Source organism: Wyeomyia smithii, chromosome 3 (genome assembly GCF_029784165.1).
Source record: "Wyeomyia smithii strain HCP4-BCI-WySm-NY-G18 chromosome 3, ASM2978416v1, whole genome shotgun sequence".
NCBI classification, from domain to species: Eukaryota; Metazoa; Arthropoda; class Insecta; order Diptera; family Culicidae; genus Wyeomyia; species Wyeomyia smithii.
In genome coordinates this window covers 215,003,531-215,030,899 of record NC_073696.1, presented here as the reverse complement: position 1 = coordinate 215,030,899, position 27,369 = coordinate 215,003,531, and the positions used below count along the sequence as shown (strand labels likewise).

The 27,369-nt window shown below is 39.0% G+C and overlaps 1 protein-coding gene across 1 annotated transcript; it reads right to left on the bottom strand.

The window, feature by feature from the left end:
• Nucleotides 1-15,662: 15,662 nt before the first annotated feature.
• On the bottom strand, nucleotides 15,663-18,205 carry LOC129727569 (protein TAPT1 homolog). The gene is made up of 2 exons (XM_055685512.1): nucleotides 17,818-18,205; nucleotides 15,663-17,659 (listed from the first exon to the last, which is right to left on the bottom strand). Exons 1-2 carry the CDS (start codon nucleotides 18,041-18,043, stop codon nucleotides 15,903-15,905), a joined length of 1,983 nt encoding a protein of 660 aa, XP_055541487.1. The 5' UTR covers nucleotides 18,044-18,205; the 3' UTR covers nucleotides 15,663-15,902.
• Nucleotides 18,206-27,369: the final 9,164 nt, after the last annotated feature.

Sequence of the window (27,369 nt, the reverse complement as noted above, 5' to 3'; positions counted from 1 at the left end):
ATTGCAGGTTGCAGAGTTACACCGAAAAATCATCCATCTCATTCAAAAATTAGCACTTTTAACAAACACCAAATGTTATAGATCATTTTAAATTCAAATAAAGATAATAACATTACTATTTCATAAAAATAAAAGTGCTATCGAATAAGTTAATTGAGAAATACATGTATAAAGAAGAAAAAACCGTACAATTTTCATGTAAATCGATTTCTAAAAAAAATAGACGCTTTGTGGGTTTATTAAATGAACTCCGATCAATTTCAAATTTTCGGAGCTTATTTTAGAGGTCAAAAGAAAATTTTTCAGCCCAATGCTCAATAAGATCGATAGTTTAAAAAACGACCATATAAATTGTGGCCACTCCAATGTAATACTTATTGATTTCATCGATTTCATTCGATTGGATTGGCTCCGATCAAATAATTTCGATAATAATTCAGATCCTTTTATTTTCACTGACAGAATATTTACTGAAAAATTGACACGGGTTCAGTTTAAACTTGAGAAAATGAGAATGCTGTTTTCGTCATTTACACGCCTGAATGACGGTGCTTTTCACACAACAGGGATCCAAAATCAAGCATCGTGGAAGGTAATTCCTGATTTCCTATGTTGGTCCGTCCACAATGGAAGGCTGTGATCGAATAAGCAATTGTGCAGCTAAAGTGACTACTAAAACTTATAACGAACAAATAACAGCAACAACAAATCGTTTAAAAAGTCAAATCATTTGTATACTTTAGGGTCAGCTGTGCTGGGAAAGAAAGGTAGCGAATTGTTGCTCGGTTTCATTTAGACCTGGGGCACCTGATGCTCCGCGAAATATTTTCTACGCGAGTTTTGAATCGATAACAGAAATTTCTGTAGAAGGTTCTATTTGCAGCAACACAATAGTTGCTCACTCCTGACTTTGAAAAGTTCGGTTGGGAGGCCGTCCTTTCCAGCAACTTACTTTTTTAACACTTGACAAGCATCCCTAATCTCTAGCAAACTTGTTCATTCTCCTCTATGTCCCTCCTGCCACCTCTTGACATTACACATCGAAGTTTTGCGAGTAGTTCCTTCGGTCATGCCCACAGGTCAACACCTCTCGCCCTCTATTACTGACCGATTCGTGGATTTCAACTTGTTCACCAATCCGTTCATTAACCTTCCGAGCATACTCAATAGTAAATTCGTCAGTTGATAACTGCTGAATGTCTAGCCGTATCCATCTCGAGGAGCTCAACTTGTATACATTCGCTAGACAGATGTGACCGGTCCTTCTGCGGGATGGTGATGTGAGTCGACGATGTGAGGCACCTCAGAAGGACCGCACATCGATGACGTCTGAGAAATGCCGTCCCTCAACTAGAATAAGGCCGGTCTAAAAGTAGGCTTGCCATCAGGGTATTTGCAAATATCTTTTCGTGCAAAATATGTGCTACAAATTGCCATTCCTCTGGCTGATGCGAAGTTCACCAACCTCAGGTCATTCTCATCAATGGTGGCATGGAGACTGTGTCCAGCCTACGAAAAAGTACTGCTTTTCTCCTGCTGTCGTTTTAAACGAGCAGTTAATGGTGACTAAACTCTACATCCATCGAAGTTAGCTGTTACGAAACTGTGCAAAGCATATTGGCATTAGAGAAGTTGATAAACATACTGTTCAACGCCTCCTTATGCGATATTTAATTAAAAGCGTTTCCGTACACCGATCATTGTAAACCCTTTGCTACTGTTCCGTTCTAAATTTTGTATGTCTTCTTCCATAATCAGTATGTAGCGTTAACAGCCGTTTTGCTATGATAACATCCTTCGGTTCGTCGAAAGACGACTGTCATGAGCGGCTGTTATGAACTGTCATGTGTTTAACCCTTAAATGCGCAATGTTGTTTTTAAACAACACTACCAAAAACGTTTTAAATAATACGTATTTTAGTAATTTTCAGAAATATAATTCATTAGAACAGCTCTCTAAACTCTAACGAAGAAAACTTAACAGCTGGAAGTACTGTATTTTAATGTTTTGTTTTTATTTTTGCTGTCGAAATCTCGGAAACGAAAAAAAAACATGGCGAGATTCCCGGCTGTCTTTGAAAATAAATTTTAAAATAAGGTTAGTGGTTAGTGAAAATGTCTGAATTATCAGTAATTATACTAACAAAAGGTCAAGTTTAAAGTTACTGTTAACAAAAGTAATTGTTTAGACTTTATTCTACGAAAAAGTCACAGTGTTGTTTAAAAACAACATGGTAATATTTGCACATTAGAAAGTAAATCTTTCAATTTTTTTATGCATATTGGTTAGTTTTAAGGCAGTAAACCTGTTAAACATAGATTTTATGTTTTTAGATGATTTTTTAACGTCTAGCGCCTTCAAGGGTTAATTTATATCGATTGAATAGGTGCAGATTGTGGATTCTTGATCATAAAACAAGCTGACACATCCTCTAAACCAAGGTACAAGGAGATTACCGTAATTATTGTTGTTTCATTTTCATTTTCTCGCCGTGTCAAATTGTAATTGAAGCTACGGTGGCCACTTCACAAGAATATCTTGCCCAGAGATTGTCAAGAGTAGACAGCGGGAAAGCTTGCATTGATTTGCAAAATATAAAATGAACTAACCTTTTACACTTCAGCTAATATAATTTAGAAATTACCCAAAAAAGCTAGTATATTTCTTCACCGTAACCTCAAAAAAATCATCAAGTTGTTCCATAAAATTTCAATGATTTATTTATTTTGTTTGTTGCAATTCACAGCATCCGATCAAGTTCACTGATTCTTGTGACAATTTCAGCGAATTATTGCTTTTAAAATTGATAAGTTGTACAGAATTGCCGTCAACCCAAAAGCATTAAAATCTTTCTAGGCAAAAAAAAAATAATTTAAAAATTACCGCCAAAAACTTTTACTAAGCTGTTACGCTAAATTTCTAAATTATGAGAGTCTAGAAAATTAGGTTCGTAGGAATGGGAAACGAATCGTCCAAATAGGTTGCTGTTTTTCGTTCACGTTTATGCCGTTTCCAGAGCAGATTAAAAATAATTTCGCTGGTGTGGAGAAAATTTGCTTCCTCCGAAATTCCGGAGACTATCTCCCAGACCCGGAAACTTCAGGGGAAACCCGGAGAAGTGGCCCACTTTAAATTCTTTTATATGCTCTTGCGCAGTGGTGGGCACCATTCCGCTAATTCGCTAATTCGCTAATTAGCGACGCTAAAATTTTGGCCTTCGAAACACTATTCGCTTATTCGCTAAATTTTGTGGAGAAGCGACAATAGAAATATTTAGAAAAAACTGTGAATTGCTGATGGCGTACGTAAATTGCTTCGAAAGATGAACATACTTTACTGCGAAAGTTACTTTTGTCAGTTTTTTTATCCTAGAATGGAGTTCCAGTTATCGTACAAGCCACGGGAGCATTTCGAAGAACAAGCACAAGGTCTAGATTGAATTTTTGGCACACCAAGAACTTTGGTAAATTGCAATGCGCTTGAAATTATGACAACTTTGGTTCTATTTTTTCGATTCAGATAATAATTGAATTCTCATGAAAACATTCCTAAGAGTATCTATTTTCAATGCAACCTAAATAACTTTTGTTATTCTTGTTTTTACAAAATCAAATATGAATACCGTTTCGTGAACCTCTTACTGTAAATAGCTTTAAAAAGTAATTGTTTTCGTTTGTTTAACCAAAAGAGATCAAAGTGGTCCAAATCTTACAAAACACGAGCAATAAATATAGCGATATGACTATTTACATATTAAAAAGTTAGCAATTAGCGATAAGCGAAAGTTCCGCTAATGTGGGTTTAGCGTTTAGCGTTTAGCGATTATCGAGCTAAACTTTCCGGTTAGCGACTTAGCGATTAGCGTCGTTAAATTTTCGGTTAGCGGTGCCCACCACTGCTCTTGCGAATAAACACACAATCGCTTGCAATTGATTCATCTTACCCATCGCTAACATAAGATTTTACAACGCTAAATGATAACGACAGGCATGCTATGACGAAAGGAAAAATCATTGACGAATTCGCTGTATTACGATGCATGTATCTAAGTTCAAATAAAACACTACAAAACAGCATGCTTTGCATCACGCACAGGCAAGAAGCATAACAGTAGTATAATCACTGAAGTCCACGGCGAACAAAACGGCAACGCTTCAAGTCGCACAATTTTGTTTCCATGGACTGTTACGTTTTTGCTGGTGTTACTACTGTTGCTGATGAAGAAGCCCTCCTGTCGTCTAACGGCTGTCGTAGTACTGTACATTTTCTAAGGCTGACTGTGTCTACCAATAATTAAACGGAAGAACTGTAAGACGAAACCGACACCTCATTCACCTTTGTTGCCGGCACTGCAGTAGATGTGGTAGGGTAAGGAACGACTTAAACAGTGGCGCCTATTGTAATCAGTCAAAGAAAACAGGCCCTCAACTCCTGAATTTTGATCAATATCGACAATTCCAATGATGGAAACGAAAACTTGGATTGTCTAGCTGTCTTACGAATATAAGAAATACCGTTAATCACAAAGAAATCTGTGAACAAACATCATTGTAAACAAATCGACCTATATTGTAGCCATTCAGGAGCCACACTGAAAAAAACGCCTGCAAAACAGATGGAAACTGCTTAAAATAGGTTCGTGGTGATTGGAATAGTGTCCCTCGATTGGTAACTTTAGTTGATTATTGATATTGATATTGATATTGAAGTTTGCTAACTTAGTTTTACAATCTGAAAACAAGTTCTGACAGAGAAAAAAATAGGGAACAGATTGATATACTTCTGTTTGAATTTCACCCAACACATTTCGAGTATTTCGTCTCAATACACAGGCGGTTCACTGAAAATGGCTTGCTACTCCTAGGCACCATTTTGACGGTTCTTCGTGCAATTTCAGCTGATTCTGGTCAATCGCGGGTAACACACGGGCGATCAAATATGCTATGCTATGCTAATACACAGGCGGTTCCTAAAGCTGCTTAGAATATGTTCCCTACCCTATTTGAAAGTCGTCCCCGCGATAGGATCTACAGCTCGGAACTCGCGTTCACCTGTCTTCAGCGACTGCATTTTGTGTTTTGTGGGCTGCGATTCGTCTTCGACTTTCATATTCTGCAATTCTCTGGCTAAGATGCTCACGCATGCCGGTTCAAGAATAGTTCTGATGTTCCTAGTACCGAATTTCCAATCATTTTCACCTTCCGTTCGCCTAGATTGATTCCGATTATTTCGATTCGTATTTACTTCTGAATTGTTCTTAGTAGGGTATTTTCGGCGTATTTCGATACCTAGTGTTGCGACGAAACCATTATCTTGGATAGAACTTTCGCAGACGCTGTCCAATATAGGAAGACAGACGAAATCGGAAGCTCTTCTCAGTTAGCATACGACCAAGTTTTCCTCCGGGGTTGACATCCGACCTTCAGCAAGGTTGCTTGTATTCTAGTTCGCACCCCGAAGAGGGTAATATGATGAGATTCTCGCCGATGTTTCGCTAAATATTTTAGCTTGAAAAAATGCTCCGCCGAGCAAAAGGTCTAAAAACCCCTGAATTAAACAATCCATGGTTTTTACCAATTTTTCAATAGCGCATCAACCTGCCAAAAACTCGAGAATCTGGTAAGAAATGACTAAAATATAAACGCCTAAATCCTGACCACTTTTTTCGTGGTTGCATTGCTAGATTTTTAATTTGCACCTTTAACTGCCAGATAGACGCACAAAACGGAGTACATTCACTTGATATGAGAGATGTCCAGATGCCTTCAGACATACTTCAGACTGGCTGATATTCACACTATGAAGGTGATTTTATATCGCTTGCCGTTACTTGTTATAAAGGTAGTGCACAACCGTCCGGGTCAGAAAAAGAACGGCAACTGCTAACATTTGCACAACACAAATATACTTGTATTCCATTTGCACTGCAAGGCTGCTGCAACTGAATCCATTGTTGCCAATTAACTAGGTATGTTAGTTCTTATAGTTATTTTCTCCAAATGTTTTGCCAGCACAAATCAGTAAAACGATAAAATACGACAAGTTCTCTCTAAGTCACTTACTTTTCACAACCAAATTTCGAAGCTCGGGATAATTTTTTGTAACCCGTACTCGTAAAACTAATTAAATCAACAGTAAGCAATGACTGCTTACTAAAAGAGGACATCTATGCGAAAAAAATAACCTCAAACACATGTTAAAATCGAAAGTACGAGTTGCGATATAGACATCTCTACAAACATATTCTGATTCAAATAATGCAGAAAAATTACTGCAATGCAATGAGTATAAGAAACTTTACTATAATGCAATCAGTATAAAAAAATATTCGATAAGAAGCACAACTCCATCTCCATCAAATATCACCACAGCTTGATCGTTGTGTGCACTCGAGCCGTAAAAATGGTAGCACCTCGTGAGTAAACTGCAAACAGTGGAATTATTTACTCATCCGCCGTCCGTCGGTGGTTGCTTACAAACAAAGCAGCCAACTTAGACTTTAAAAGGCAAGGCCGCCTACATGAAAGCAAATTGGGCAAATTTTCGCGCTTGTTCAAAAGCAGTAAAAAATAATAAAACCAATGTTCCAGCAGAAGAGGCGAGCCACGGGCAGCAGGCAGGCACAAGGTATGCTCATGATTGGCATGAGTAAGTACCGGACAGCATGTTTGTGCTTATCCCCAACGTTGTTGTGGCGCCGAAAAAAAGCACGACCCAAACGGCTCTTATCGTTCGACCGTGATCTCGAAGTGAGATGAAAATTAAAGTAAAGAAACGTATTTTGCACCAGACCCAAATGCTTCCCCAGTGTTGGATTCGGAATTTAAAAAAGCCGTATTTTTCTGCCCCAGCGAGTCGAGATTTCAGTTTGGTTTTTAACGCACTCGAGAAGCGAACTTGTTTTACACAAGGCTTCAGTGAAAAACGTTTGCTAACTTCATCACCATCGCCTATATTTCAGACCTTATACAAACAACAACGTGACGATAAAATAAATACAGAAGCCGCTCGAGGCAGCAGGAGGACCCTGATGGCGAACTGCGAATCTTCACGCGTTGTTTGCCATCATGCGTACGGTTTAGTTTTTTCCTTCATACTGAGGTCTGAGAAGAAATTTAATGAAAAAAAAACCTTGTTTGTTTTTATTCAAGATAAGGCAATTGTGTATGTAAATCGAAATTTACGTTTTCAGTCTGACACATTACCAATGAAGGAAAGGTAGAAACCACGTGATCAAATTTTGATTAATCCCATTTGCGCGATATGATAGGTATGTTTTAGTTAAACTTGCCGAAAAAAGATTTTTTATTCCATAACAGGCGCAGAAAACCTTGTGATTGAATGGCGATATAATTAGTCATTTGTCAGTATTCTGCATTTATCTCAAGAAAAATTACAGACAAAATGGAAAGCAGCCTATGCACTGATTCGTTATCGTTGAATCCATTTTTTTAGTCATTTTGTATCAAAACGTTGTTAGTTTCCTACAACTTGGCCTTAGATAGTTTCACTATCTGCAATCAAAAGTTTCTGAACTGCAATACTTTGAATAAAGTGTATTATGCATGTGTCTCTTTTTAAACAACATGACATATTTGATCAAATTGAATGAACAATAAGCGGTGAATTAAAATTGTTCGGTTCAAACTAATTTTCATTTTTTCTTCGTCACTTGGTTCTCATTAATTTGGGAACAACAACAATATTGCACGCTAGCCTAGGGGGCTAAATGCGGTCTCTATCAACTAGATCAGTTGAGAGAATTCGTTATCGATATTGTTTTCGGCACATTTTGCATGTTGTAGGATAAGTACAACGATACACCGTGCCCCATTGCTGAGTCGAGAAAATTTCTAGCTCGAAAAGATCCTCGACCTGATCGGGAATCGAACCCGATATCACAACCGTGTGGGAGAGAGCTAGCCGACCGACATCGAAAACCACAGAACCACGGGGACCACACAATTTGGGAAATCTTTCATATAAATCGATGTTTATCACAAGCTTGATTTTATTTAGACATAAACCATGGTTTTAAAGATCTTGCGAATGAATCAGAAGATATTAAAACAATGCTAGGTAGTTAACTGCCAATGTGATTTCTCTGACTTCACAGTTTCTACAAAAAATGATACCCAATCAAGCCCTTTCTCGGTAAAAGGGCGCCTGTAATTTTACAAATCGCATCGCAGCACGTAAACTGGACGACGATGGCTGAAGAACGAAAAAAACGCTGAATGAGGATGAGGTGGGAGTGATATTTGCAGGGACGCAAAACTGATGAAGAAACGATCGTAAAACAGTCTTCGATACGATATAAAATGTCTTGTTAATTTTCAATTTCATTAACAAAATAATGTAAAATGCAAATCAAATCAACCGGAGTTGCTGCCAGACGGCCGATCGCGCTGAAAAACCATACGACACTCAATTAATTAACATCGATATAAAGTATGTGAAAACAAGCCCCAGACGCCGGGTATCCGATACTACGGGCTGTGCGCAGACACTCGGACTCGGACAGCAGCATGGTCCCGAAGGCTCGAGAGGGGCTGATCGACTCGCACCGATGCGATTGAGGATAGAAATTTTGTTGATTTTGCAGCCTCTCCGTGTCCCACCCACTACCGGGGGCCCGGCTGTGCGGACTCCATAATCATCATGAGAAGCAAATCGATGGTTGGTGGATTGAGGGGTTTTTTGTTTAATTTCTTTTTTTCGGATCCTGTTGCAACGTCACACGCTACACGGGTACCTACGTACACTGAACGGTTAGTCAGGCTTATGTTCAGCGATCGCTTCAGGTCAATCGTCTTCGGGCGAGGCAGAGTCGGTTTTATTAGCTCGTTTTACGCCGATATTTTTTTCCTACATTTTCTCACATCGCAGATGTGATGAACCAAGACGACGGGGGATTGATTGGGTCCATTAGTGTTTGAAATTCGTTTTAAACTGCACCATTAGTGGGAGCCGAATTCTTCCGATTTTCTAACGTTTAGTGGAGTAGTAGACGAAGCTCTATGTTACTATGTTAGGATAACCTGAATATAATCAGACAGGTGATAAGTTTTTATTCAACTGAATGTACTTGAAACTCTCAGATATAATAACAAGTTAATTATAACTAATAACTTAAAACTGATAAGCAAATTAACGCTATACTCTTCTACACCCAGAGAAAAATCATATTTTTAAACCTTGAATAAATATGACAGCCTTAAGCGAAAACATGTGTTCGGATCATATTACACTTATGACCGATGGCCTATTGAATCAATCATTAGGCAACGATTTGTATGATAACGCAGCTGTAAATAACGTTGATCACGGTCGCTTAACACTCCCGCGCTCAATCCAGGTGAGACCGAGCTTTATGAGCATCGTCGTGGTAATCGGAGATCGAATGCAGTAGTAGGCTACCAAATGGATTCCACACGCGTGCCTCGATCGAGAATTAATTCAAATAACCCAAACCCCGTCATCCCTAGTTGCATTGGAATGGTGTTATTTGTAGTAGCTTTCTAGCGCAACGTCTTTTTTTGTACCCTTCTCTCGGAGAACAAATTTATCCACCGTTACAATTTGCTTCAAACTTCAGCAAATATCAAATACATAGTGCGGTAGTAAAGATAATAATAAACCCTTAAAAAATGATCGGGTGATAATGCCAGTGATATTGATAACGCATTAAATTCATGGTTGCTGACAAGATTGCCATGCCGTTAAACTACCCCTCCCAGAGCCTTTGATCTTTGAAAAAAAAATCAATATCACTGTTAGAGCGCCAATGGAATATATGAGAAAAATTTTACCTTCAAGTTTCGTTTGGCAGTAGGATTCAACAGCCTCTCGAGAAAAGTTCTATGCAAAGTTTTAGCTCCCAGAAAATCGATTTGAAAAAATAGAGACAACAACAGATCTCGACGATCCATGCTTTTCTAAGACATTTGGCATCAAAGAAATTTTCGATACCGTAAATTTCATGCTTTCTCGGTCAAAAAATGAAACTCAGACCGATTTGAAACACAACTTCCGGAAGTCCGATTGCAAAGGCTAAGTTAATCTTTTCGACCAGAGACCTTCAATACATAAGTCCCCGTACGTGCGGAGAGAATAACGACTACCCAGAATCAAATCTGTTACTAGATTAATTTTATTGAACGAATGCCACTTTCCTAACCTACTGGAACCCCGGAGAAAAGCAATTCTTTTCAGTTTTCCCTCTTGTCATTTTCTTGCTTTTTAATTCTGGGTTTGATCGTTACCTTTAGTTACCAATAAAGGAAACTTTATCGCTAGTCTTTTTTTATTGCCTATCTATTTCGCCTACATTTTTTGTATGAGTCCCACTGCGACCAGCAGTTTTTTTATCGTTTGTGGCATTATACGAACGTTTTTGCTATTCGCACTTTCTCGTTTTTTTTTTTTAACCTTTTGCAGTGCTACATATTGAGTAGTAACCTGCCCCGTGTTATAGTGCTTTTTGTCTTCTCCTTCAAACTTGGTCCTCCTGCAAGCTATCAACTCTAACAGCGTATTACGTGCCTATAGTCGTCTATGTTATTGTCAAAGCTTTAGACCAGTGGTTATTAAGTCTGGAAAGAAGTTTTGTGTGGAAGAGCCTGAGAATAAACTCATACTTGAAGTCCTTTTGCCCACGAATGGCTTGGTTCTACTAAGACTCGAACCTATCACCACTCGCTTGTCAAAGCGGACTCTGTAACCTTGTGGCTACAAAGCTCGCCTACTTATGTCGCTGCCATGTGGCCTTCGTCTTCCACGGTAAACTAAATGTCTAGCATCAGAACTTCATTCCGGTCGAAAAAATATACTTTATCAGACTATGCACAGAAGGACGCATAGAATGCCTGTCTGTCTGTTGGTATGATATTTTGTGACTATATCTGGTTCTGACCCGGCGCACTTTGTTCGCCCATTTTTTCTTCTATCATTAAATTTTGAACATTCACGATTTCATATGTTATCATTTGTCTAATACTCGCAGTTTTCCAAACATTATTTAGTAAATAAGGAAAAACTGTTCAAAAAACAAGCTAAAGGCTTTCCAACACGTAAACATGCCACATATAATTGACCGTGTGGAAAGCATGGGAGTTCTACACTAATTCCGCATGTTTCCAAAAATGACCTTGCAAGGAGGTAACTCATTCAAACTGATTGATATTTGAATGAGAACATCCTTGCTTTCCCATGAAAGGTAATTTCCCATGAAAGGTTATTATGTTAGCTTACTCGCAAACAAAAATCTACGCCATTGCTAGCGGCCTTAGGGCAGTCAGACCATATGCCAAGGCGGATGAAAACATGCGTGTAAGCATGTTGTTGAGTTCTTTTTTCGTTTTATTTATCAATACCTCCTCAGTTTTTGTGACAAACTTGTTGGAGTAGATCTTACGCTTCAGGATTGGGCCGACGCCAGGTTCGGCCAAAACACCGCGTCTTCAGCCTTATGGTATATCTTGGTGCACGACGTAACTTCCGGCAGGCACTTCGTATTATAAGTTTTCCCGTTCACGGCCAGCCCAGAGCGGAAGATCGCTGATTATCAGCCACAGCAGCATCTTATCGGGGAACTTTGTGTGTGTCAATGAACTTCAACTCGGTGCTCACTTCCTTCGTGTAGTAAGAAAAATAGAAAATGCCCTGCCAATCGTTAGGTGAGTCAGGTCTCGGTGTCTATCACCACCTCCACGTCGCAATTTGTCGGGAAAATCGACTTGCCCATTTTATTCAGGCGCTGCCGCTGCGTCATTGGCTGCAGCTCTGAGATCAATGGACGGGACTGCCGCTTCCTGACATATATGTCCATGTTCGCCAGGTACTTTATCAGTGTTTGGTCTGTGGCACCGACCTACCGGCCAATCGGACGCAGCGATGTTGCCACTTTCCCCTTTGTCTCCCTGTTCAGCATCCTTTGAAGCTTTTTGACGCTCAGCATCGTTGGCCGTCTGGAACTGGGCTTTCTTTCGATGCTCTGATTGTTGTCCAATAGTTTCAAGATGTTGTAGATGCCAGAACAGTCGTATCCAGTGTCCACGAACTGCCGCATGATGTGCGTTTTCGACGCAACGGGGTACCGTTCTTTGAACGCGCAAACTTTTCAACGGAGTAGATTCACTATTTTCGCCTTCACGGTTAGAGTTCGATGATAGGGCTGTCAATTTTTTTTCTGCTGACTCATGGGTTGCTAAGATTGATGCTGCATGGGTTGTTTCGTCAGTGCGTGTGAGGATGAATCCATGAAGAAACGGCAATTTTTGTTCATTTTTCACCGCAAACGTTATATAGGCAAACCGACGCAGACAGTATCGACTTGCTGTCTATCGTTGTTTGTTTTCCGCGCACGATGAAGGAGTACCACGACGTCGTAATGAAATACTTTCGCGGCACGCAGGTCAGGAGTTCGTGTTTTCTGATGAAAAACTCTTTGTCTTGCAACAGCCGCATAACGTCCAAAATGATCGGCTGTGGGCACCGACGTTGTCCAGCATCCCCCCGTCCTAAATAAACATCCTGCGGTTGCAGAGCACCGCATCGGCGAGGGTTCGGAAGAGGGCTTATCCAGACGAGGCAAGCTCCCCAGAGCCGTAGCTACTCCGTTTTGCGTGGGGGGCAGAGAATTTTTATTTTAAAAAACGTTATTTTTTTGAAGAGTGAGCAGTTTAATATCGTTATGTGCTCGACAAAAATGTGCCTTTACGCGTCCAACGGAGTACCCGGGTACTCACAAATTAAAATTCATATAACTTTTACAGTTTTCCTCCTGATTCGATAGTTATAGCACCAAAAGATTCAGAAGCTCTTTTTTTTCGAACACACGTTAGTGGTGTCCCGTAAGAATTTGCTTATTTCCGAAAATCTGGTTTTCCGGGTTTATATTCCGAAAAAAAAACAAACTGCGAATATGCGTACAGTTAAAAGAAAGCAGTGATATAAACTTTATAATTTCTGTCTTACAGTGGCGAGCCAGCTTGTGTGAAAAAAAATCCACAAATTTTAATGAGTTTGCTAACTTAAACGAGCAGGGGTACATAGTAATTGAATTTCAGGGGACCAACTTTTTGAGCAGGCTTAGACATTTTTACTCTAACTACAGTTGAATCTCTCTATTACGACGATTCATATAGCTACAAATCTCTCTGTAGCGCCATTCTCAATGGTCCCTTCTGCTTCATATTCATGAAACTGATTCGTTTTATTGCGACATTTCTCTATAACGACGGTCCCTTGCGATGTCGCTATAAAGCGATTCGACTGTATACATTCACTTCGTATTCATAACGAGCTCGTATTCTATAACTATCCAGCCGTCAAAATACTCACCTCCATTGACGAGTAATGGAAGATATACAGTAGGGCGCCAACGAGATGTATGAAAAAAATGACAATCGAATAACGTTTAGCTGTAGGGTTGAAAAGCTTCGTTTTCTCCATGCTAAATTTCAGCTAAATCGGACTTTGGGAACACGTGCCTCAAAGCGATCAATGTTACAACTTTTCGACTGATCAAAATTTTTTTTTTTTGATGCCGAATGTCTTAAAATGCATGAAACGCCTATATCTAGTGTAGCTAATCAGAAAATATTTTTTTTTTATAAAAAATCGGCTTTCTGACGTTTTGAAATTTTTAAGCTGGGGTCAAAGAAACATATGGGAAAAAATTGACATTCGAGTTTCGTTTAGCGGTAGAGCTGATGATTTTATTCGAGAAGACGAAACTTTTGAGCCCTATCGCTAAACGAAATTCGAAAAATCGATTTTCATTGGCACACTAATACACAGGTTACGGCTGGGTATTTGTATTCGAGCTCGACGTGAAGACCGCTATTGATTAGCGAAACTGTGTATCTTCCAATTATTTTCTTCAAATGTTCAAATGTCTGGAGGGTGCTTTGCTTTGAAGGAATTACACCGTTAGAAATCCAACCTCGAGAGTCGCCCGTTTTTTTCCCACGATTTGTTAAATCCAAGAAATCAAAAAGTGGAAAATAGAAACTGGAAAAACTGGTCCAATTTTACAGCCAAACTTGTTTTGCATTGATTTGTTCTTTCATTGAAATCACACTTAAAAAACTGACATTTTCACTCCCAGACGCTAGACCGGACATCCGAAACGGAAGTATGCGGATCATCAGTTCCAACTTCGACGCAAATCAGGCTGGCTCACCAAAAGCTTATTCTTTTTGGCATTTGAGCTTGACCAAAAAATTGAGAATGAGATAACCAAATCGTTGACATTACAAAAAACTGGAGACTATTCAATAATGCTCATTGCTTATATTTCAGATTTTTCTTTTGGATTTTTATACCTAGTATCAATCTCATACATGAGAAAATTGCGTGGTGGGGCAATGCAAACGCGTGGGGGGGGGGGCTAAGCGAACGAAAAATCCTGAAATGTACCTTACGATGATTTTGAAATTTTGACCAGAGATTCTGGACGTCATAACGGATCGAATGGTGTACTCAGAATCTTCGGTGCATTTTTTTATAATAACGGTCTGTGGAGCACCATGTTGTACTTATCCTAAAATGACTGCTAGCAAAACGAAATTACAGGCCAAATAGAAATTAGTCAAAACAGAATTAAAAAAATTCATGAAACCATGGAATGACCAAAACAAAAATGAATTTCTCGTAAAGTAACTAACCTCTCGAAGAAATCAAACAAAAGACCAAAAACAGTAAGGATTCAACGGTTAGTTCCATATGGCGAAAAAAAAACAAACACAGCAAATTTAACTCAAAATGCATGAATTATTTTTCAGTTTCAGTCCAACAAGTTCCCAGGAAAACAGGGAAATCCAAATAATTGAGCATCAGGAAAAAGCCAAAAGCTAGTAAGAAAAATTTATCCCGAATCAACCTGAATAAACTTTAAAACGTCTCTAAAAAGAAGAAAAATTCATACAACAAGAAGACGAGAGAAAAGTTGTCCACCTGGAAAATGAACGGCCCCTAATCAGGGTGACCCAGTGACTGAAAATAATGATGAGAGGGGTGATGCAGACAAATTTGACAAATAATTTGCATCAAACTCTTTTTTAAGAAAAGGTTACTATTAAAAGTGAAACGACATTTTTCGTTATTCTGCATATTTCTGCCGATGTTTGGCTATTAGATATTTCAAAAATTTCTATGGGGGGTAATCTTGCGTGTCTGACGATTTTAAGATTTTTTAGCAAATTAATCCTGGGAAGCACTACAAAACGGCTCATCCGCTTCGATCAATTGCTTTATTTTAACCCTCAGTACTTGATAGTGTATAATTTGTCCAAAAAACGTTACGATAAGTTGCTGAAGCTGGACTATTATTGAATTAAAATTCGACCAAATTTGGCACAGGTGTCACATGACAGAAGAAAATAGTTATGCAAGGGTAAATCGGTCCCCGATTGGCGGAATGATCTAACAATCCAATTCAAAATTATAGATTCTATAGTAACATAGACTATCGATTTTCAGGGTCAACCAATCAGACCTCAGTAACTTTTAAGCCGCCGTAACAAGAGCTGATATTGAAAATCTGCTAAGTAATGAATAAAAGAATACTTAGAATAGTTAGGAAAATGTCATCAATCATTGCCATGCTTGGTACCGGATTAATTTTTTTTTTTTTCAGAAAAACATTATTTTTGAATAATTTTGCTGGTCTAGATTTTATTATGTACAGACGCACAGTCTCAATAACAGAAACAAATAAAAACCAATGATTCCTCAAGCACATACTGGAGTCCAATGAGAACGAATGTCTCCGTCAGTTTCACACTCTCGTACAGTAAGTTTTGTTAAGTATGCGTATCACATCGTCACACGGTGATCAATCTTGCACGCAGCTGTTAAATCTACAATAAATACTTCACAACAGACCACAAGCCGATCAGGTGCCACTGCGTTCCACGTCCAACTGAATCGACGGTTCCGATTCGGATCGCTTGTGCGTTCGATGGTGATGCATTCCTTGGTAAGAGGAAAAACTTTCACCATCGCCAGGAGAAGAATCTGCGGCTCCCGACACACCGGGCACCGCAGAAGGGTCCTGCTGTTGTAAATCAGGAACACTACGAGCCAGATTTTCTTCTTCTTTGCGAGCCGGATCGTCTGCCGCGGTAGCTTTATTCAGAACCTTGTCATTCAGTTTCACGTCATCCAAATCGACGTCACTATTGGAGAATAAAGCAGTGGCTCCCAGTGTTGAAGTTTCCCGTATAATGCTATCTTTGGCTTGATGTTCGGGAATAACTTTAACCTGTGGAACTGACTCGATGGTTTGTGAACGAATCAGGTTACTATTAATCGGATGATGAATTGGCGACGTTGCGATATCACTTGTGAGTTTACTGCCACTACGAGAATGTTGAATGGGAGTAGAAGTAGTCGGTGCACTATTATGCTGCAAGTTGTTTTGCAAATTCTTTTCATCCTGATGTTTTTGCATTAAATCACAAGCTTTTCCTAGCGTACAAACTGTGTTCATAACACGACATGAGAGGAGAACTAAGTAAGCAATAACAAACAGCAGTATTGAGGCGGCATTTTCAAATGACACAGCATGATAAATTGCCTTCACTAAAACAACTCCTAGCGGAAAAGGTATAAAGCCCATTCTTCTAGCCACCAAATCCGAATGATCGGAAAAGGCGTGTTTCTGACGGGTTTGGGTCATATCATAAGCCAAGCTCGTTGTGTATTCCCGATAAACGTCGATAGGAATTTCGTTAAAACGCGTTATAAAAGCATGCTTAATCCAATCAACAAACAATTCAGTAAGCATCACGTACATGCAATCCGGGATCATGACAAAGAACTGTTCCGATTTCCAGCTGAATTCCTTCATTGTTTGGATCAAAACAATCAACATAAGAATTGTTAAGTGAAATCGTTCTCGTACATCACTGCAGCTCAACTGAAAGAGGTTATTCTTGTCGAATTTCTTGAACACACTTCCTTTCAGCTCGACGAAATTATTCGACATCATGATCGTGAGCAATCCTTTATTGTTAGAGTTGATCGCCACATTTAGCGATGTAGCTTGAAACATTACCAAGGCACTATGAATAGTAACATAGATGATGGCGAACAGAAAGTGTGGAATCGTTCCTAGATGCTGCTTCTTGCTGTCTTTCGGTTCAGTAGCTGTCCAGAATAAAGCATCAATCGTATCCTGCCCAAAGGCTGACAGCAACCGATCACCAACCTCTAGCATATTGTAGAAAATGTATAGCTTTATGATAGATTGACTCTTAATCAAATGGTAGAGCATATTCGTGTCAACATAGAACATAGCCCAACTGCATATGACCCATATAGTTCCTTTTAGCAAATCACAAATTTCCGCCGGAGCCAGCAGGCGTTGACTAGGTCTTCGCATTCCCAAACAGCGTGCCACTGGGCGGCTTATCAATGCCCATAATGCCAATAGGAAACGTATTGGAAGAAACGTGTACATGTACAGAAACGAATCCGCACACTGCAGGACTCCGTACGCCATGAAGCTCTCCAGCTCGCGAGGGATCTTCATGAACGAGTAGATTTTCTCCCGTCTCGCGGAATATCGTTCTTCATCGTGCTCCAGTACATAACCACGAGTCAGTTCAATTTTGATAAAATCATACAGACTGCTTTTGCTACGATGATCTGAAACATAAATTTGGTTGAAAAACTGAATTTTAAAGAAATGTCCACGATGCAATCACCGCGGCGAAACCAAAACAAAACAGCAGAATCCATCTCCCAAATGAAAACATCTCGAAGCAAGCGCATGAAAAGGAAGTAGAAATATACGATCCACTCACCTTTTCCTTCTCCGGACGAGCTACTGATTTCTCCGTTTCTCGAACTTCCGAAACTATTTCTTCGGGAGCCCTCATCCAGAAAAATATCCTCCACCCGGTTTCCGAGGGCGGCGCCTTCCATACCAGCGAACCCGTGCTGCTGAGCCAGATCACCACGGAAGCGGAGTTGCTTCTTCTGCTGTTGGTATGACGATGAAAAACTGTCCTCGCGTGATCGGAGAGCCATTATTCACCGAGAGCGTTCGAAGCATATTACAGCCACGATTGAATTCACACAATTTTCTATGCAATTTTGCAGCTAAACACGACTGAAATCAGCACGAACGGGAAAATCTAGAAAGTCTGAGGAAAAAAGAGAACCAACATTCAGAAAGTGAACAATATTTTGACACTTTACTTTCGCAGCGAGTTTCACTTCCTGACAGAGATGCCAATGTTTTGAAAAATGTCTACAACTGCTCGAAAAACAGGAAAAATGTGCTCGAAATCTGAAAAAAATCTACCCGTGATCCGAAAAAATCTCGCTCACGCGGGCAAAAGTCTGTAAAAATCTGCACACATTTTAAGAAAATCTGCGCAAATATAACGAGACTCTGACAAAAATCTGCAGAAATCGTGGAAAAACTGCAAATATCTGCAAATCACTAGAAATCTGCACACGGACTCCAAAAATCTGCGTTTTGCAGACAAATCTGCACATTTGGTATCCCTGCTTCCTGAACACAGCACGCACAGGCAATTTCGGAACTACACAAAAGTAGGTAGAAATATTCTCAGTCTTGTCTTTACCGTCTAAGAAGAGCTCCAAACTTGTCTGAAGATTTCAGTACTAGCAATTCGTAACCAGATAGCGCTACCAGTGAAACCTGCCTCACACACCAGAAATTTTTTTTTTTATTATAACAATAAGGTGACCATGCGGAGCTAGAGTACAAGTGATTTATAACGCAATGCTCTTTAAAAATTTACACGGAATATTCGATCAATGTCCTTCTTGCTTGGAGGTCTGTCTGTCTGTGTCTATAGTCAGAAGAGTGTAAAGGCCTAGAGTTAAAGTTTGGCCGACTGAATTTCCGTCGATCTGGCAGCCATTCTAAAATTTCAAAGAACTAGCATCATTGCAAAAAAAAAGATATTACATGACTACTCGTATTTTCAGTTTCATAGTTTTTTGTTTCAGTTTGTTTTGCTACATATACTGCCGCTAACCGCAAGTCAGTCCCATCTGTAAAATTATGCAATTGAGAAAACAGCTTCGAAAGGTATTTTATTCACGCTCAGTTATCACTTATTTAAAGTAAATTATTTTGGCGACATTCATGCTATAATATAGTTTGCATACTAGCCTGCACAAATTGGTTTTCATAAACTACTAAAGACATTGATTTCATGATAAAAGCCTTGAGTGTGACTGACTTGCCGTTACATTCTAGGCCGAAGAGAAAAGTAACCGCAAGTCAGTCACATTACCATGGCGATGCTATAGCGCGTGTTGTTATTCGTTGCTGTGAAAAGCAGTCAACCCTTCGCAGTTCGAAAGTGTATGTCCATGGGAACAGTTAAAAAAATGTCGGCGTTGGAAATTCTGAGGATGTACGGAACCGAAAGTTCATCCGGTGAGGATTCCGATGAAAAAACTGAAGCACTTCAAAAATGTCAAGATGATCAAAATCGGTTTGAAGCTCGAGCATCACCTTCGGATATACTTTGGCATAATTCTTTTGATTCCGATGGAAGTTTTTTCAACATTGAAGGGTTTCCGGATAGATCCACGAAGAAGCGAACCAAGAAACAAATCCAAAAAGAGGACACTGCGAAGAGAAGGCGTAAGTCACATGCCATAAAGGCAACTAACTGTAACAGATGTCGACTAGAATGCATGAACAAGATCGGGAAGGACGACAGGATTCAGATCCACGATCGATTCTGGAACTTGGACGCTTCTGGTCAGGCTGCGTTTTTCCGAGAAACCGTAAAGTTGGCTCCATTTACTCGGCTTGTCAAAAATCAATTCTTCTTAGAGCGACCTAAGAAGCAGAAGAAATACAGATTTCACTTAATGGCCGATAAAATCGAACCTTTGGAGGTATGCCGAAAGTTCTATATGAACACGATCGGCTTCAATCAGAATTGCGGGTAAGTATCTCAAGCAATTTTGAGAATTCTACAACTCATTAAGCATGAGCATGAGCATGATTGACCGCCCGCGGTTGCTACTCCGTTATTGCCAGATCAGCTGTAATTACACAAAGAACCAACAGATGATGTTTGGGACCAACATGCATCCTCAATGTGTAAAAACAGGTGACCTAAATCTTTATATTAGGCAATACCAGCGCCGGCCGCATCCGAATGCAGGTCAAAGAAGGAGTTTGTATAGGAATATGTTGACGTGATACTCGCTTCATTGGAAGCCGAGAAAACCTCTGCACTTCCACGAGAAATCACTGGGATGTTGGATAAAGGGGAAGGTATACAGCAGGGTTCGTTTTGGTAAACGATGCGCTAATGTCGGGTTCTTCAGAACAAGTGCCGCGTCTACAAGTTTATTACATCCGCCACGATATTCATAATGTGACTCGAACTTTTTTAGTTTGACAATGTAACACCGCAACAATAAACGTATGCGAGGATACAGGATTTTTGACTAAACCGAGACAACTTAAAATTACCGTATATCTCCTCGTAAGGTGATGCTCTTTATACCTAAAACTATTGCGCGTTGTTGATCCATCTGTAGATAATACGACCTCATGGAAGCTACCGACGCGGGGGTTGAAATGATATTTATCGACTGAACGAAATCTACTTCGATTTCCGATGTAATAATTTAGATGCAACGCGCGAGCAGTCTCCGACTTAACGTTGATGAAGATGAGAAAGATATGATGAAATATCTGGGTTCACTTCGCGAAATCACCACACGCCGGAAGTCCATATATCAGTAAAACTCGCCCGGGCTGAATACGCGTTTACACCGAAGCGTTACGAACAACCACTTTAATCCCCCCGGCCAACACATACGCGCAGGAACTCGGCGTTTACGTCGATTATCTCTTAACAATGTACGCCTAATACGCCTAATAAATATGAAAATTGGCAATGTTCCATGCATCCAAAGCCTCAACAATTTAATAAAAGCAAATATACATATAAGCCTGAATATATTTTTAAATTTATTGACAAAGTGCCGAACTAGTCATAAATAAAACAAATTATGGAAAACAACTGGTCAAAAGCTAGAACAATAAAAAAATCAAAGCATATGATTCCTGAGAAACACATACTCCAAACTCCACAAACCACACTAATACTTTGTGGACAAAAATAAAACTTGTTACTGAAACCCAGCGGAAAAAAATACCGCGCACACAATTTCAACGATGAAATCAAAATCTCTCTGTATCTGTTTTCTCACATAAAGTAAAACTAGAAACAAGCATCAAAATATCACTTTACAATACAGACAAGACAAAACGTATACAGCACTCGTTCGCTAATTGCATGGATTTAGTTGCACTGCGTTTTAATTGCACGTCCGTTAGTTGCACGAAAGTGCATTTAAAAAGCAGTTTTGCGTCAAACTACACGTGGTTTTTGAAGCTAACGTCTCTCTGTCAAGTTTTGCGAGGGGATACTGCATGCGCGAAATATTTAATTACCTGAAAATAAATTCAATATTTTTAATTTTGTTATTTTAGATTCCGGTTGTATGTACTAAATAACAAATATACATAATCACATTGCACGTTTGCCCAATTTGTTTTCAATTATAGTCGATCTAATTAATTTCAATTTGATCACTTGTGTCGAATCCTCACTGAAATGCCGCATTAAGCTGTCCACACACTGAACAGCTTCTGAAAACGTGGGATTCTCTGAAATACAGTAATGTTCGTTACACTCCAACTAAGTTGCAATGCATGGAAAAATCGGACTGGTTCGAAATTGGTTCGTAAACGGATACACGAAAACTAAACATTAGCGCACCCCCTAAAAATTTTTGACAGTTTTGAGTTCATGCAATTAAAAAGCCCATTCGCTAGTTGCACTGCAACTTTCGTGCAATTAGCGCACGAGTGCTGTACTTAGCTTTCATCTCTTCATTTTCCAGTTGTTTTCATCGTTTTTGGACTTTTCTTTAAACGGAAGTACAGTGGCAACATGCATGTATGCCTTCACACACTCGTTTAATCCATACAACATTTCATTCGTTGAAAAGAGATAGCACATAAACACTGTAAACGGCGATGCATGGTTTTGATCTTATTGGCAAATTTTCACTTCAAGTTTAATTAGATACAAGCCAAATATAATTTGCACTATGCCAATGAATAAATCCCTAATGAGCATTCAATCACTATAAAACTATGTGGAGTAGCTGCTCGAAGAACACTCTCCTTATTGTATGTAATAACACCACACACTCCACACTTTCAAACCGTCGCCAAGACAGCGATAGAAAAAAAATAAGAAAAAATAAACACTTTGGTGAATCTAAAAAGCAACGCAATAATATTCAATTTTCACAATTAAATTCACTTTTTTTGTGGAACTTCACACTTTTCGCACTCAGCACATTTCAATAGAACACCTGTATATATGTTTTACAATTCTTTAGGTGTAAAATAACCGAAAATCACCAAACAATGTGATGATTTCAAAGCAGGAACCAGCTGGCCAATCTTGATCACAGCCTCGCACAACCATCCGCGAACTTTTCCAAGAAAAAACAATTTTAAATTTAGAAAATAAACTCACTCCGCGATAACATCTATAACGAACATGCACAACTAAATTAAACCTTTGAGAATTCTACAACTCATTTTGTAAAAATTCTTATTTAGAAATTTGGTTTACCGATGCGTTGATGGATACACTGCTGGGAATCCGAGGAATTCCAACCGCGGAAAACACGTTCGGGAAACCGCAAAGAGGGATTCGGTGAAGACGCACATTAATTCTTTCAACCCGACCATATCGCATTATCGCCGTGAGCATGCGCCAAACAGGCTCTATCTCCCATCGGATTTATCGCAAAAAGCTATGTATGAACATTATCTCAAAATTGACGACGTCCCTGAGATCAGTTATCTTTTTTACTGCCGCGTCTTGAAACAAATGAACATTTCGTTAGTGACGCTTGGTCATGAACAGTGCGAGCAGTGCACATCTTCGACCCTTCACCAGAAGCAAGCTGGTCATACCGTAACTGACGAATCGTCTGAGAACCCTGAATCGTGAGCAATGTGTGAAATATATGCTAAGCATTTGCGTTTGGCAGCTTTGTCCAGGGATGCTTATCGACGAGATGGAAACAATTTCAAATCCGGTCATGCTGTGCTGGCTGTCGATATGCAAAAAGTGAGTTAAAAAATATCGGTTTATTAGGCAATATTTAATTATTACAGTGAATGCTGATTTCGGGTGATTCAACTACCGCGGCTAGACGGCTTCAAAAGCATCATATTCTCTCAGCGACTACTGGCTTACAATGAGACTTTTGCACCAGCAGGAGAATATACGAAAAAGCTACCTGTTTTTACGTGCCTTTGGGATGAGTTTACAGCTGGACGAAATGCAACTGATATTACAAGCTGCTTTCAAAAAGTCATTGAGCGACTCAAGGACTATCAGGAAATTGTATTTTGGATGGACAACTGCAGTGCGCAGAATAAAAACTGGAACATGTTCCAGCATTTGATTCTCCTGATAAATTCCGATATTGTGCAGGTTCGTAAAATATCGTTGAAGTTTTTCGAAACAGGCAATACTTTTATGGCTGCGGATAGTGCACATGCAGCTATAGAAAAGGGCATGCGCAACAGCAAACCTGCTCAAACATTCGCAGAGTTTTCAACGATAGTTGGAAAAGCCAAGCAGAATATGGAGGTGATAAATATGGACTTTGAAGACTTTTTCTCTACTACTATGAACACCACAAAATACCTGATAAACAGATGTAAACCTAGGCCGTACATCGAAGATATGAAGTATATTGTTATTAAGAAGAGACACTTTGACCTTTGTTATAGTAATGTTTTTGATGAAAGTAAACCTATGAAACGATGCAATCTATTTTCGAAGAAGCAGATGAAGCAGATACAGGCAGGAGGATTCGTTTTAGAAGATACGCTGAAACGTCAACTGGAACCCAAAGGAATCAGTCGAGAGAGAAAAGCAGCATTGCTCAAGGTCGTCATACCGCTCGTCAACAACGAGTCCAAACCATATTGGAACGGTTTGCCAGAACAAGATAAATCTATTTAGAAACTTCGAAAACCTCAACTTTTTTCCTATCAATAAAAAACATGAATTAAACATTTTATGAATTGAATTTTCTTTAACAAAAAATCTGAAATCATTTTTAATAGGGTGGCATCTTATTAAGAAAAAGAAAGGTTCGTGTAAACTTTTTTCGGCTACTTAGTATCAATCGAAAATATGATTGATATTGCTTAAAACTGTTTTGAAAAATCACCTTTGGAGATTTCTTGGAACGATTCCCTGGATTCTGATGAAAGTTTTTTCGATACTCAAGATTTTGCGGATAGATCCACGAAGAAGCGAACCAAGAAAAAAAAATTGACTTGAATTCGTATTAGCAGAAAATTGCTCCACATAAATTCATCACCAATTCAAACTAAAAAATAATCCCAATAATTGATAATTATTACTAGATAACTTATTTTCATCTAAACGGTCGTATCGAACTCTTTTTTACTCCCCATTCATTTTACTGTTTTATTATGCATGTTTTTTTTTGTAAATCTGGACTGACTTTCGGTTATTTTTCTTCTGGGACTGACTTGCGGTTACTTTGCCTAATGTGACAATTCGACTTGGTATTGATTTCCACTTTCGTTGAACAAACCACTATTTTTTATCGGTACATCTGAAAATATACTCAAAGCTAGGCCAAAATACGATGCTAACTCAAAACTGACAAAATTACAGATGGGACTGACTTGCGGTTACCGGCAGTATAGTAGTGAAAAAATGAAGTGCTGTTTTCTATTTTTTTCAAATCGAATATCACGAAGTTTTGAAAACATAAGCTATTTTCGATTCACCACCAATAAAAATCATCGCGCGAAAATGGCTTGAGTTTTGTGAATTACCGGAGGATATTTTAATAACAGAAACGACACGTCTTTGTAGCGTAAGTTTGGCGTTTTGAAAATATCAATCCGAATAAACTTTATTCACGGTGATTTATGCTTCGCGTTGGAGAATGGAGAAGTTAGTAAATAAGTTAGTTAGTAAGTTTGTGGCTCAGTGAGACACCGGATAATATGTCGATTGATTACGCTCCGTTCAAAATTCCATGTGTCCAACTCAGAATCTCATCCAGTTGTCAACAGTGAGGAAAAACAAAATTGAAAATTAATCAGAAGCAAAAGATCAGAGACAATAAAAAGGAGGTCTATAGCGTTATGATTTTTGTAACCATTTGAAAAAAACATCGTAAAAATTTTTGGAATTCAATGTTTTGTTGAAGTAGAATACTTCTCTCAGGAAGTTCGGCTACATAGGGATGTGAAATGAAAATCTAAAACCGAAAAAAATGAAAAAATGTCCAATTTCAAATGCTAATAAATTGGTTAGTATTCGATGGATTTCCTTCGTTCTTGAAGCAATAGATTGGAAAATCTTCTAAGATTCTTCCCAAAAGAAGATAATTGTAATTTCATTATTCACACTATTGTACTATTGAAAACAGTCAAGCCTTGTCAAAACGAAAAATTCGACCTCTGATTGGTCGTTATATGATTGCTTCCCAAGCACGGTCGACAGAATCATATACCTTGCAATTGAAAACATGCTATTTGGCCTATATAAAAGCCTGTTTCAGCCGAAGCCGCTCATAATAGTTCTAGACAGCGACCAAAGCAGTCGTCCTCCCGTAGTAGCAGCACTAGCAGTGCAGTGGATACTAGCGATGACGAAAAGCGGCCACAGCTGTGGCGTAGCAATGGATAGCGCACTAGTTGCAGCGGATTCCAGCAAAGATAGCAGCTGGGCCAGCTGATGCAGGGACAGTGGATACCAATGGCAGCGTATAACGGCCACAACTGTGGCATGGCTATGGATAGTGAACTAGTTGCAGCGGATCTCAGCATCGATAGCGGCTGATGCAGTGAGGCACTTTAGTGAAATGCAGTCTCTGTGCGATAGTGGTCACTAGTAAATGCATTCAATGAAAAGTTGACTCATTATGGCAACACGTGAGCCGTCTAGTTTTGAGTGTTATATCAGCATTTCACTGTTTATTTTATTACAAGGAATACTTTATTCGCACTGTCAGTGAAAACGCAAAGATGTGATCGGCATCTTATCCGGTACTAAAATGAACAACAAATTGTCCATTTCAGGATGAAATAAAATCTTGATTGAAGAGTTAATATTTTCTAATGAGTTGATTCACATTTTTAAATTTGTAAAAGTTATAAATTTTTCTACATCTCCGTGTCTTAAAACGTACCGAATTATTTTTTTCTTCAGTCATGAGCACGACATCCGAAAAAATTTCATCTCAAAATTTAAAAATTGTCAAGCCCCAACCATGACAAGTAACTTGCTACATTATTGAAAATGGACGATCCTTGTTGAAGCGCAAAATTATATTGATCTGATTGGTCGTTAACATGATTGTTCCCAAGCACAGTCGACAGAAACATAGACATAGCAATTTGAAATGTGCTCTTTGTCAGTATAAGAGTAAGGATGGAAAATATAATATATAATAATATATAATAAAGTCATCTCCAGCACAATTTAATCGGATGTTCGCTACAAAACTTATACGCATACCGATCCTGTGTGTTTTTATGGACTTTCCAAAACGCAATCCCCGTCAGCGCTTTTTCAAAAATTAATCCCAAATCAAAGCCGTCGTTTGCAAAACTACATAATTCTACGAAACAGTACGACAAACTACGCAAACACATTGTTCGTCAGAGGTGTGATAAATTGGAATATGATGCCTTCTACAATTAAACGCTCGAATTCGGAAGCAAGTTTCAAAAGGGGCACGAATTTTGGAACTCTGCACAAATATAATAGTAAATTAATGTTAAAGTAAAGTAAAAATAGTAGATTAGTTAAGTCATTGACATGTATAAAACTTTGACAACACGGAGGTAGTAATTTAAAAGGTTTCACCTTACACTACCAGAAAACAAATAAATGAATGAATGAATGAAATATCGACTGATTTGGCTATCGATAGTTATCGATGATTTCTTGCTCCTATCGATAACTATCGATAAGTTTTTCATCCCTATATAAGAGCCTGTTTCAGTCGAAACCGATCTTAATAGTTCTAGACAGCGACAACAGCAGTCGTCCTCCCTTAGCAGCAGCACTAGCAGTGCAGTGGATACCAGCGATGGCGGAAAGCGACCACAGCTGTGGCGTAGCAATGAATAGCGCACTAGTTGCAGCGAATTCTAGCAACCATAACAAGCAACTTACTATATTATTGAAAATGGACAATCCTTGTTGAAGCGCAAAATTCGATTGATCTGATTAGTCAACGTTTATTTACTA